Source organism: Dipteris shenzhenensis, chromosome 20 (genome assembly GCF_047967505.1).
Source record: "Dipteris shenzhenensis isolate YYH24624 ecotype China chromosome 20, Dip_SZ_1.0, whole genome shotgun sequence".
Lineage (NCBI taxonomy): Eukaryota > Viridiplantae > Streptophyta > Polypodiopsida > Gleicheniales > Dipteridaceae > Dipteris > Dipteris shenzhenensis.
Window position 1 is genome coordinate 10,816,507 of NC_141615.1, and position 13,898 is coordinate 10,830,404.

General features: G+C 44.6%; 1 protein-coding gene across 1 annotated transcript; it reads right to left on the reverse strand.

Moving 5' to 3' along the window:
• Positions 1-8,985: 8,985 nt before the first annotated feature.
• On the reverse strand, positions 8,986-12,331 carry LOC147889266 (pentatricopeptide repeat-containing protein DOT4, chloroplastic-like). Its single transcript, XM_087391159.1, has one exon. It carries the CDS (start codon positions 11,937-11,939, stop codon positions 9,975-9,977), a length of 1,965 nt encoding a protein of 654 aa, XP_087247285.1. The 5' UTR covers positions 11,940-12,331; the 3' UTR covers positions 8,986-9,974.
• Between the last annotated feature and the right edge of the window lie 1,567 nt (positions 12,332-13,898).

The window sequence follows — 13,898 nt, forward strand, 5'->3', positions numbered from 1 at the left end:
AGGAAACAAGAGGGACCACCACAGAGGCAAAGGGCGGAGGATAGCTAGTGGTGGAGGTGATTGTTGCAGCAGGGGTGAGAGGAGGCAAGGGTATGGAGCAAGCCAGAGGAGGGGAGGTAGGGGGAGATTCGAGGGGGACAAGGAGGGAGGGAGATGGTGGACTAGGGGGGCAAGGGGGAAAGGTGCGCTAGGCTCCCCCATGGCTTGCCTCTATCCAATTGCTTGAGTACTCCAAAGCACTGGCTCTAACAGGTCTGGTGGCCCTCAAAAGTCTGTGGGTGCCCTAACAGAGACCCATCTACTAGCTTCCTCAGAGAGATGGAGGAACTGTTGCCTAATCTGCCATCACATGCTATCTTAGTCTAGCCCGTCACATGCGACTTTTGCAACCCTATTGCAAGGCTTCTTCCTCCCTACCTTGATCTAAGCCCCTTCAGAATGCTCCACCCAAGGAATTTGGGACGACTTATTTTTGTCCAATTGTTGGGCTCCATTCACACGAAACTCCCTTTGTTGCCCCTTGCAGGACTGAGTAGGTGGGGCCTTCCCTTGCCCCTTGGGATATGCTCACACCAAGTGGCCCATCTGCCTACACTAGAGGCACCAACCTAGGAAGTCAGAACCCTTGACCCTTTGTAAGAGCTTTCCTCCATCTAGTGTCTCAAGGAGAATCTCCTCTAGTAGGGTCTCACGGGCCTCAACAATCACCCTAAGGCAATGGATTTCATCATCTACCAAGACTAATCTACTCTGGTTGGTGAGAGAATTGAGTACTATGCCAAAACATCCTCTAATGGTGGAAAGCAAGATAGGTAAGTACTCCTTTGGGATCCCTAAGAGGAGGAGCAACACCAAACACTATGGCACATGGTGGTGTACCGTCTTATCCATGTCATCAACCATGATACCAAGGAATGAAGTACACCATATGCAAGCCCAAGAAGATGGGACCATGCTCCACTAGAGCTGGAGTGATGTCATGGGAACTAAGCTTAGCTGAACAAGAAAGACTCCTCTCTCAAAGATAGTCACCTCCAAAATATGGTCAGCCTCAAGGACTAAGCTTTCCTAGATTCAATCACAAACCTTGCTTCACGTGGGCATGAGGCCAATGATACAACCTAGAGCACCTCTAGCCAAACCATAGTCATGGCAATGCTAGGAGCTACTACAACAGCTCCACAATATCTGATAGTGACACCAGCTACTGCAGAAGGCTAAAACAAGAGCAAAAAAGAGACAAAAAGTGGTGTGACTGAGGCAAAATAGAGGAGACCAAGATAAGGATAAAAACTACTGCATGAAAAAGAAGGAAGTTGAAAGCGAGGGGGGTAGACTATAGGATGGCGCACTTGGAAGAGCTAGGAAAAGGCAGGAGAGGTGAAGTGGGGGCTAGAGGGGCAGGACCTCGGGCAACGCAGAGTTAGCTCCACCTTCCCGCCTCTTTCCCGCTTGAGCATTTCTGAGACCTTCTCTAAGGGAGCTACTAGTGCACATGCATCGATGTTTGGTTGTTTGCCCATGGTGGTCAGTAAGACGAGTTGTTGGGATTTTAGAGGTCACCTCTTCACTTGTGAGCCCCCAAATGAGGAAAGGGGATAGTTGTACCAACAGCATGTTAGGGATCAAAAGGAAGCCACATCGATAGATGAGAAGGTTGCCACAAGGCAGATATGAGAATTACAGGTATATCAGTGGTGTGGACTGCCACATGGTAGATGTGCAAGGAACGGGAATGGGTAGCTAAATTGGCTAGTTGTGGGTCTTGGTTTAAGGCTGCATACAAGTTGGAGAAGGATCAGATGAAGGGGCAGTATGGTTGGGGCTAAGCTCAGCATGTCCCTCGTATGTGGGCCTTATACGGACCAATAAAGCAGAGGCTGTTCGGCCTGGTTAACTCAACCAAACCAAACCCATAAACCAGCAACAAGTGGACAAGTCCAGTCAGTAGTTACAGGAGCAAATCGTACCCACACAAGGCCAATCGGGTGCAAAAGTACTAGTGGCTGCAACACTGTAAGTACTGGTCGAGTGTACAGCAATGTCAGGAGAAGGGCTTGCCTAGTCAAGTGAAACACAAACTGGTAGGCAAGTCTATGGGATCTGGTCGGCTAGATCAGTATGCAGAGATCATTTTGTGCTTGAGGTATGAGCTGCATTTAGAGCAACAAGGAGGCCAGGGATCATCACCTTGTGCCTCAGGTATGGGGTACATCCAAAGCAGTAGGGAGGCGAGAGATATGTTAGAAGAACACTCTCTTTAGTAGCAAACCTTCAACAAGAAGAACGGCACAGAGAGGTGTTGGAGCCATAGTTAGGGAAAAAGGAAAGGGGGAAACGGGAAACAAAAAACCAAAATGGAAACGTTTCAAGATTTCAAGCATACACAGATTTAGAATGCTACAATATAAAAGCGAGGGCTGAAGGAGTGGATGCTAAGCTATGAAGGAGGGCTAAAGGGGAGTGGATGATGGAGGGGGCTAAAGCAACCACTAGGAGAGAAAGGACTCCCAGGGAGTGAATGGGGCTCGAGGAGGGTTGGAAAACCCTCAAAAGTCCAAGAGTGTTAGGATGAATGGGTGGAGGGAGTGAAATTGTCACCAAGTTGTAAATACTCCAAAGTCAAAGTTCTAGTTGACCATTTATTTATCATAATCAATGAGTTCTTCATAATTATGCTCAAAAAGTTCTACTTATTTGGACAAAGTATTGACTTCGGTCAAAGATACTTAACTCTGGTAAAGTAAGCCTAACCTTGGTTAGGAAGACTTGGCTTAGGCCAAGATGGTTAACTATAGCTAACTAAAGAAACAAAGCACTGATTTCGGTCCGAGAGTGTTGACTTCGGTCAACGAGACTTGGCTTACGCAAAGAGGGTTAACTTTAGTTAACCAAGATATGCCAACCTGGGTTAGAAAGACTTGGCCATAATTAAGACGCTTCGACTAATGATCAAGCCCCTTAATTACGATCAAGAGGGTTGACCTCGGTCGACTAAAGAAAAGGTTTCATGTTTATGTGCACATGTTTACTTGGTGGGGACGCCCACACAGACTAGGATTAGTCTAGAATTTGTTTGCATTCAGAAGCGTTGATGATTAATGGGTGCCATGGCTATGTACACTTTAACTAAATGTTTCCAAGTCTTGATATTGAGATCAAGGCTTCCAAGCTGGGAATCATCGCGTGGGAGACACTATGCAAAAAAAAAACCAGAAAGCCATGCCTAATTGTAGAACAACGATGGTATCGGAGTGATCAGTGTGGAGTTTCTATATATGCTTGGAACAGGTTGTGGACGTTGACAAAGGAAAAGTATAAAGGGAAAAGAGCGCTTGAAAGAGAGCACTAGTTGCGGGTTGTCTAGTTGATCCCAAGAGAAAATTTATGGAGACACATGAAGACACGGTGCGGTAGAAAACTCAAAAGAGGAAGAGAGGCCATCGACGCCTCTAATGAAGAGCTAACGGGATGCAGACCATCTACGCGTGACTGATTGAAGGCGTCATGCTCACGGACGTCTAACGTAGAGCCTGTGGTGAAGCTCGTGGGAGCAAAAGTGCATCCGAATAAAGTATGGAGAATTGCACTAGTATCTCCACGACGGGCGAATCACGAGGATCTGCATGTGGGCGTCAAGGGGTCTATCGGGACGGTGAGGTGAGCACGTTACTACGTTTGGGAGATGGACCCAACACGCCAATCCTCGCACATGACCAAGGTTCTGTAGGGAAGCTTTGTGGTGGCGAGCAGGCATTGTGAAGGTGCAAACATGCCTCTGCCAGATTTTGGTGACGATGATGATCACCACGCAGTGAGATGCCTTGAGGGTAGTCTCATTGACGCTGCTGGATGATACTTTGCAAAGTTCATTGCATACGTTGACGCAGCCACGCATGAAACCTGCGCAAGGTGCTTGGCGGCGATGGTCGTTGTGCTAACAACCAGGTGATGATGTGGTAGGGCTACACAGATGGTGACGTGGTAGCTAGACCACCTGATGATATGGCATTGACAGAGTGACACAGTGACATGTAGCAAAGCATGTAGAGCTGACGTGGCGACCATACAGCAGGAAGCTGACGTGGCAGACACACGCGGATGTTGATGTGGTACTCCCAACTAGACAGCTTACGTGGTATCCAAGTTAGTTTAACCCTGGCTAGTTGACTCTGGTTAGTGGAACCACTATTCCATTAGATCAAGCTTGGTCCAATTGATCTGGTTCAACCAAACTAGTTTGGTTAGTGTAACCAGATTGTAACTAGTTAGCTAATTCAACTCCTTAGTTAGTTGCTCTAGTTAGAGGCTCAGTCTCACACACTAACCAAACCAGAACCAATTGTTTTGGTTAGTGCAACCAGATAGTTATCCATCCAATTACAGGAAGAAAAAAAAGGTATCATCTGTTAGATATAGCATTTCCTGTCAAAAAATCAGCAAAAATCAGAGATTGCAGAAATAAAGAGATGCATGCCTTTGTGCTCTGAAAAGGGAAAAACAGATGCATTTTGAGTGCTTTTGCAGTAACCAGCAAAGGGGCAACACAGCAATTGATGCTCAAGAAACCTTGTGGTTTATACCTTGAGGTGACAGCTTGTTACTGGGGCACAAGTTTTGAATGCAATAAACCTCTTGTTGAGGTATTTCTTTCTGGAAAGCAAACACTGAGTACATCAATTGTATACATTATGTGTGAGAGCTTACAAAATCTCAGATAAGTTGCAGTGATGGCTTCACAGCAAAATGCCATCCCCTCCCATAAGGAGAGGGCCAGGAATGTGATCAAGCTATGCAAGAGCAGAGTCAAAAGACTGAGGCAAGTTACAAACATTTACTGGCACAGCTCATGGAAGCCACAAGGGATCCATTGTTTCGCAAGCTCGTAAATCCTCATGCAGAGGAAGAGCAGTAGAGAGTTTCTTTTGGGGCAACCCAGAGGGTGACAGCCAAAAAAAGATCCCTAGACGCAGTTCCTGTTCTTCCTGTAGATGATGTTTCCAAGAAGAGAAAGAAACCTCAAAAGAGAACAGCAAAAAGAAAAAAACAGGTAGTGAGGAAGGGAGTACACCTTCCAAGAAGAAAAAGGCTAAGCATCATCAGAGCTCTTCAAGTTCATCTTCTTCTTCTAGCTCTATCTCTTCATCCTCATCATCATCTTCTTATGTATCATCGAAGTCAAAGCATAAGAAGAAGAAGAAAAAAGAGTCAGGCAAGAGAGACAAGACCAAAAAGTTCAAAGGTGGGAAATATGTCATGTTTTGCAACCTTTAATGGCTAGTATGGCCAGACAAAAAAAGCCATGCAGTTCATTAGACAATTTGATTCAGCTTTTGGCACGAAGAGATTTTCAGAGTCTTCGAAGCTCCTCATGGCTAGTTTAAACTTGACAACAATGGCTAGTGCATGGTGGAGTGCACAAGACTACAGCTGGCACTACTCCAAGAAAGTGGAAGGGCTTCAAGAAAGCCTTCTACAAACAGTTTATGCTCAAGCAGTTCAAAGACCATGTTCTTGTCACCTGGGACAACTTGCATGTGGATGCAAGAGATACAGTATAGGCCTACAACTAGAAATTTTGGGATGTAATTTTGCAAATCACTCCCTTCAAGAAGGTCTCAAAGAAGCCGCAGGTAAGAAAGTACAAGTCTGGTCTTATGCCAAAAACTGAGGCTGTGGTTAATACCCAACAGCAACATAACGGCATACAGGATATCATGCACGCAGCCACTGTGGCGAGCTTAATATATATGTAGGATCCCACCACAATGCCTTCTCTTTATGCTGGGACAGCACAGACAAGAAAAATCTAGCCACACCCCAATCAAAGAAAAAGGAGTTTCCCAAGGCTCAGAAGAGGGAATTCCACCCAAAGAAGTCGAGGGGAAACCAAGCACCAAAAGCCTTCAAGGGCAAACCCAATTTTCCCCTGAACAGATAGCCATTTTTTGCAACAAGGGAAAATGTTTTAGGTGTGGGAAGGGCATGTGGCTGCCCAGTGCCCCGAGAAACCTTTGGGTTCTAGGGAGCAGATAAAGCCACTAGGACAGCAAAAGCCGATGGCAGGAGGAATTTCAGACATTTTGGGAGTGACAAACCCAGAGGAAAGAGAGTTGGTGCTATCTTGGGGCAAGATCAGAGACCAGCAGGCGCTAATATTGTTTGATCCCACGGCTACAGATAACTTCATATCAGAGGATTTAGCCCTAAGGCTGGGGACAAAGATGGAGGAGTTAGATAGGGCTCTGGATGCTGACCAGATGTTCTGTGGGAACCCTGTGCCAGTTACTCCCTTTATAGGAAAGGTCCGTCTTCACGTACAAAATTATGTTGACCAGGAAGACTTCTCCATCTCCCCACTAAAAGATCACGATTGGGTATGCCTTGGTGCCATTGCAAGGCAGTGAAGTTAACTCTTCCTGAGAGAGTGCTTGAATTTGTACATAAGGGTTAAACACAGCGTGTGGTTGCCAGGAATAGAGGGGAGACTATCCCCATTGTATCAAATATTTCGGTTGGAAAAGCAATAGAGTCTACAGTTTCAATGTACATGGTTTTTATAAAAGAAAGAGATGTTGAAATGCATGTTGAAATGAGTGAGGCAGATCAAAATAAATTTCACTTTCTTGTAAACTTTAAAGATTGTTTTTCTAACACTTTGCCAAGGGAGTTACTCCCTAAGAGACTTGATGATCATGGTATAGAACTCATTCCTAGTAGTGAGCCACCCAATAGGCCCCCATACAGAGTTAGTGCAACTTAGTGAGAAGAAATTATGGCCCAGGTGCAGGACTTGTTGTTTAAGGGATTGATTCAGTCCAATTCCTACGTGAGAGTCACAATGAAAGGGTGATACCCTTTCATTAATGTCCCTTGAGATCACTCAAGTTCCATCTTCCCATTTACACCCACCCTTATGCTATGAACCATGCATCTACCATTCAATGCACCTTAATGCACCTTTCCCTTCCTATTGCCCCTAGGACCTAGACACGTGTGTGCATATCTTTACTAATAAAATAAGTATCACATGTCCAAATTTGATGCTGTTTGAAGCAGTGGCTCCAACTCGACTAGTCCTATCTAATCAGATGATCCACCGCCATAACAAATCGATCAGTGTCCATCGTTAATACAAATACATGTTACACCATTGGCGTATAATATATAATAATTTTTTAATATCTACTAATCACAAATTAGCGATTTCTCTTGTCATGACAGAGACTCCGAGATGATATTTGGGAATCTATGAGAAAGAGTTGCTGGCTATAATTCATGCCATCCATACATGGAAGCATTATCTTTTGGGTGTAGACTTTACGATATAGACTGATCACCAAAGTCTGAGATATTTCTTGACTCAGACTAAGCTCTCTGAGAAGCACATGAAATGTGCAAACATATCATTTTCAAATTGTCCATACTCTGAGAGCTCAAAACAGAGTGGCAAATGCCTTGGTTAGATTTTATAGCAAGTGTAAGAGGGGCAATTCACCCATCATTATTCCCTGAAAGATGGGTATCTAATGAAAGATGACCACCTATGCATCACCCAGGAGATGAGGAAAAAGATTTTGGAGGAATGCCATGCACCTCCCTATGATGGGCATAGAGGAATTACAACAACAACTCAAGCACTAGAGACGTGTTTCTTTTGGCCAACGATACGAAAAGACATACATCAGTTTGTTACAGAATGCCTTACCTGTCAAAAGGTCATATATGACAGACGAAAAGCACCTGGCCTCTTCTCGTGCCTCATGCACCATGGGAAAGTATCACAATTAACTTCATTTTTTATTTGCCAAGATCAAAGTTAGGGAATGGTGGGATTTGGACTATCATTGATAGATTCAACAAGCAAGCTCATTTCATTCCGGTTTGCAAAACTATAAAAGCAGATCATATGGCTAAGCTTTTCATGGCACAAATCTTTAAGCACCATTATATGCCTAAGCCCATTGTCAGTGACTGAGACCCTAAAATGACTAGTCTATTCTGGAGAGCTTTATTTGATAATATGAGAATCAAATTGAAATTTTCTTCTTCTTTCCATCCCGAGACAGATGGTCAAAGTCACATACTAAGGATGTATTGAAATGCTACGTGGCTACCAAAGTTTAGACTAGGAAAAGTACCTACTACTAGTGGAGTTTGCATATAACAATATAGTTCTCAACTCCACAAGGAAAGCCCCCTTTGAGGTCATCTATGGGAAGGTGATTCTGACACCTACCTGAGGACCAAAGATGAAATGTTTGTAGCAACTGATCAGTTTATCAAAGACCTCAAGACAACTTCCAACTAAATCCGGACAACAATTAAAAGGTCTCAAGAAAAGCATAAGAAGGCTACATATCAGCATAGGAGACAATCAGATTTCAAGGAAGGGGATTGGATGCTTTTGAAGTTCGAGAAAGCTAGGCTCCACAAGCTAAAGGGTAAGCAAAAGGTGTACGCAAAGCTATCTCCCAAATACCATGGCCCATTCTGAGTTACAGAAGAGATTAATGAGGTTGCATACACGTTGGCAATGCCAGAGCACTGGAGGATTCACAGTGCCTTTCATGCGAGTCTTCTAAAGAAATTTCAAAGACCAGAGCCTACAAAGCTAGTAACAGAGGATCCACCAAAAGTGGATGAGCTAGAGGATGTCCTTCAACCAAAACAAATTGTGTAACATATTATACGCAAAGGCCCTCAAAGCAAAGAATTTTAGAAGTATCTTGTAAAATTCAAAAACTATTCGACATTGGATGCCAAGTGGATGAATGAAGACATGTTATCTGATAATCCATAGCTTTTGGATATTTATAAGAAAGCTTTTCAGTTAAGGTCAATTGAATAGAAGCCGAGGGGATGTCACCAAGCTGTAAATACTCCAAAGTCAAAGTTCTAGTTAACCATTTATTGATCATCATCAATGTTGACACACACCCCCAAATTTGCTCCTGCACTCACTCTCTCCCCTTTGTTTCCCACTCTCCACATGTTCACAACTATTATGGCACCTACCATGAACTCTCCAAGCTTTAGCCCAAAACTCTTCTTCCAACCAGAATTTCAACTCCACCAATTGTGCGGGCAGGTAAAGTGACATGACAGCATGAATAGTGTGTTCTCATGCTTGATTCTTCTCAACAAAGTGTGAGCATGCAGCTCAGATGTCTCCAAGGTATCCAATAAGGAGGGTGAAGGAAACCCACCTTTGCTCACTTGACCTAAGAACAACTGTTGCTTGAAGTAGCAGGACAGCTCACAATGCCTGGTTACCAATAGCCCATATTGCCATCAGAAGAGTACACTGAGGAGTGGAGAAGAGCTATCACATCATGTGTAAGTGCCCTCTCATGCTAAGATACCCCTAGCACCCATCGTGCTAACGAATGCTAACACATCTCATTTTCCCCTTTATTACGCTAGTGTTCCTACACTGTGCTTTGGGATTGTCTTTATTCCCCCATATACATATGCACAATTCCAACCTCCGACAAAGTCCATCCTGACGTTTTCCATGCCTGTTTCTTAACATCTCATTGCCTTGGCCTTCCTCTCATCCTCCTGCATGCTACATATCAAGAAATACACTGCAGCACCATCCAATCACACCGCATGTTCAGACTTCTCTTTACTCACTCCATACTACCCTCCTTTAGACAAGCACCCAACATAGTAGCCCACAACTCACAGCATAGGATGTAAAGGCACCTGCCCTACCGCCTCTTCTTGTTTGGCCTGCACAGCCAAGGAGATCTACTGCGGTGCTCAATAATTGACGTGACGCCATAGTTGTTGCTCATTGAACATTCTCGTACTCATCCACTAGACTTGCATGCAGCACAACTGCGTGCAGTAAGAACACCAAGGAATGTGACCCATTTTGCCTATATGTAGTTCATTCTCTCACACCCCTCAGCACAAATGTATACACAATTTGACGAATCTCCAACCAATTCTGTCCTGGCTGCTTCTTACACCCTCATAGCCTTGACCTTCTTCTCATGCTCGTGCATGTCAGCATCTGCATAGATATGAGACATCAAGATGTAAGCTGCAGCATTATTTTCATCTAATCGTACTGCATGTTCAAAGGCCCATCTTCCAAGCTTTATATTACCCCACTTTCGACAAGCACCCAACACAGTAGTCCAAACCACAACACCAGGTTGGAAAGGCATCTTCTCCACCATCACCTCTGCCTCTTCTAATTGGCCTGCACGGCCAAGGAGGTCAACCATGCAAGTGTAGTGCTCTATAGTTGGAGTGATGTTGTAGTCATTGCTCATGGCCTCAAAGTAATCCTGGCCCTTATCCACTAGACCTGCATAACTGCATACAGTGAGGATACTAAGGAATGTGACCCCATTTGGATTTATGCCTTCTCCTCTCATTTTCTCGAACATATGGAAAACAAGTTTACCTTTTCCTAGCTGGGCATATCCCGCAATTAGTGCACTCCATGAGACAACATTTCGAACTGGCAGCTTGTCAAACACTTCCCGTGCTTTTGCAAGGGCACCACATTTGGCATACATGTCGACCAAGGTGTTGCCAACACAAGGATCACTTTCCAATTCCTGTATGGCAATCTCAGCGTGTATGCCTTGGCCCTTATCTGTGGCTCCTATGCTGCCACAAGCTTTCAAGCTGCAAACAAACGTGACAGTATCTGGAGAGATGCCCTCCAATTGCATCTGTTCAAAACAGTCCAGTGCTTCTTCACCGAGATCATTCTCCGCGTATCCTTGAATTAAGGCAGTCCACAAGACCACATTTTGAACTGGCAGCTTGTCAAACACTTCCTGTGCTTCAGCAAGCGAACCAAATTTGCCATACATCTCCACCAAGTTGCTAGCAATAATAGGATCTCTGTCCAATTCCTGTCTGGCAATCTCAGTGTGCATTTGTCGGCCCCTGTCTATGGCACCTATGCTGCCACACGCTTTTAAAATGAAAATCAAGGTGACTGCATCTGTAGCAATACCTTCTAGTTGCATCTGTCTGACACAGTTCACTGCTTCCTCACCAAGCCCGTGTTCAACATATCCTGCAATTAGTGCAGTCCATGTGACTGCATTTCGCACTGGCAGCTTGTCAAACACTTGCCGTGCTTTTGCAAGGGAGCCACACTTGGCATACATCTCCACCAAGGTGTTGCCCACACGAGGATCTCTTTCCAATTTTTGCTTGGTGATCTCAGCATGTATCCCTCGGCCCTGATCTATGGCTCCTATGCTGCTACAAGCTTTCAAACTGCAAATAAATGTGACAGCGTCTGGAGGAACACCCTCCAGTTGCATCTGTTGAAAACAGTTCAGTGCTTCCTCACCACACTCGCATTCAGCATATCCTGCAATTAGTGCAGTCCACGATACTACATCCCGAACTGGCAGCTTCTCAAACACTCCCTGTGCTTTTGCAAGAGCGCCACATTTGGCATACATATCAATCAAGGTGTTGCCAACAAAAGGATCTCTTTCCAATTCCTCTCTGGCAATCTCAGCGTGTATTTCTCGGCCTCTTTCAACATCCTTCAGCCTTGCACAAGCTTTCAGTAGTGCCACAAACGTGTACTTGCTAGGATGAACAGAATCCTCCTGCATTTTCTGGTACAGCTTGAGGGCATGTTGTGATTCCCCACATTCAATATAACCCAGGATTACAGAAGTCCAGGAGTACACATTCCGATCAACCAACTTGTTAAAAGCCTGCTGAGCATCGCACATGCTTCCACATTCCAACAACATTGGGACAATGTAGTTCCCGAGAGTTCTATGAGATTCAAGCCCACTTTGGCACATGTAGGCATGCAAGTGCTTGGCATACGCTAACTTTTTCTTTTCTCTGCACGTCTGCAAGATGCGAATAAATTTCTCAACTGAAGGCAGCTCGGGCATCCGTGCCACAGAAGCGAGTGCCTGCTCTAGCCTCAGCATCTCCTAGCAAGTAGTTCTTGTGCTTCGATGCACTTACCTGTACTCCAAAACAAAAGCCGGACTTGCAACAGCCTCTAGACTCCGCTACCAAAAGACTCCTCATGTTAAAAGTTTATAAAGTCGCTCATAAATGGATTATAGGCATGTATGAGAAAAACGAGTCTGCGACCAAGCGAATGCACGGGGCCAAATCGCCCACTTGTCGGCCCCGAGCAAACTCTGAAGACGTTCTCCGTTAAAACTCACAACCAATTCGTAGACTGGCCAACATAACCGAGTATGTCCGTCTCGGATCACCGCAGCTCCTAATCTGGACAAGGACCTTCTGTAATTGTACGTGCTGCTGCACAAACAGAGTACCAACTATCTCCCAACTACTGCAAGCTAGTCCATAAGGACTAAGGGGCTTATGTCATGGAGGGGGAAAAGGAGGGAAATAATGATGGCTATTTTGGATGCTTTTCTGGTGGAAGAGCGTAATTGGGATGTTTTTCCTATGATGCATGACATAATGATCCAAGGGAAAACTCGAATGCTTGGCCAGCTGCTAAGAATATTATAATAGGCAAGTTGATCTACAGCTTAGAATGTGCCACATGGCTTCATAAGATTTTAGAGTTTCTTATCACGCTCTAGTGCAAGCCAAGAAATGAGAGATGTTCTCAAGAGTGTGGAAAATAGCACCTTGATGTCTAGAGCATGGAGTGTTATTTCCCACCTATTTCCCTTCTATTTCCTATGATGCATTTGCATAGCATAACAGAAATAGCTATGTCTTACGTATTTCCCTTCCATGACATAAGGCCCTAACTCTGGGTTGGTGAGAATGGAAAAGAGGCATTGGTCGAGTGGTCGCACCTTGATTTGATGCAAAAGCCTCCAAGGTTTATCCCCATCTTGCTACACGTTCCTTGAAAGTCACCACAAAGCAAACCATTCAAAGGTGCACCAATTTTTTGGCCCTCCTAATAGTAGAGTCACGCATGGCCCCTACTTCCCCAAATTGTTTCTAGGTATCACGTTAATACAACAATAAGCTCCAACTGAGTAGATGAGATCTGAAGCTTGTAGAGGCCATCGAATTGGTTGCAGGAGCATTTAATACATAAAGAAGTTTGTTCTCAAATGGTGTCCCTCCTCTCAAGGAGAGGCATTACTTCTTAGTGTCCGACAATGCAATTTGCACCTTTTGGCAAAGTGATTTGCCCAATTTGCAAATTTCGAGCCATGTGACCGTGCTCTAAGAGTAGGTCCATGGACTAGACCTTCTAATTTGGTAGAAACGACATCAACACCTGCAAACGGGGCTAGCAAGCTACTGCTGGTGGCCTGCAGTCCCCATGGGTCATTGAATTCCCATCCATTCCAACCTTAAGTACTATTCAGCACAGGCGATAACAAGTGGGAATACAAGGCTTCCATAGTAGGAGAAGAGCCGAAGCTGAGCGACTCATCAGCTCAACTACTGAGTGCAACTAAAACTTTGCTTTAGGGCACAAGGCTTGGAGTAAACATTCCTGGATGCTGGGGGATGTCCTAATGTACCCCCCGAACTAGTTGGAAACAATTGCAAGGGCGGCTTTGTGGGTTCATCCATGGGGACATGCATGGACAATCAAAATAATTGGATCCCCAGGACATGGAGACCTCCTCTAAGGAACTATGGGGAGATGGTTGGTCATTTAATCCAAAGGGCCTTCCATGTTTTTCTCTTGTTAAGGAGGTCATTAGTGTTTTAAATGACCTTTAAATGTTAAGTTAGCTTAGTCTTCTTGCTATCCATCTACTATTCCTTTCATTAAAGCTTCATTAAAAGCTGGGCCTTAAGGGGTTTTTTTTTCTTAAGATTGAAAAGCGGCTAATATTAAAGGGGTTGGTCAGAGCCAAACAAGGCCTGTTACAAAATTTGTTAAACTTGATGGAGCCACATACCACTAGTGGCCTACCGTAAGGGAGTTG

Excerpts from the sequence above, each read along its gene's own strand:
- LOC147889266 (XM_087391159.1), bottom strand. The coding sequence starts at position 11,939 with ATGCTGAGGCTAGAGCAGGCACTCGCTTCTGTGGCACGGATGCCCGAG.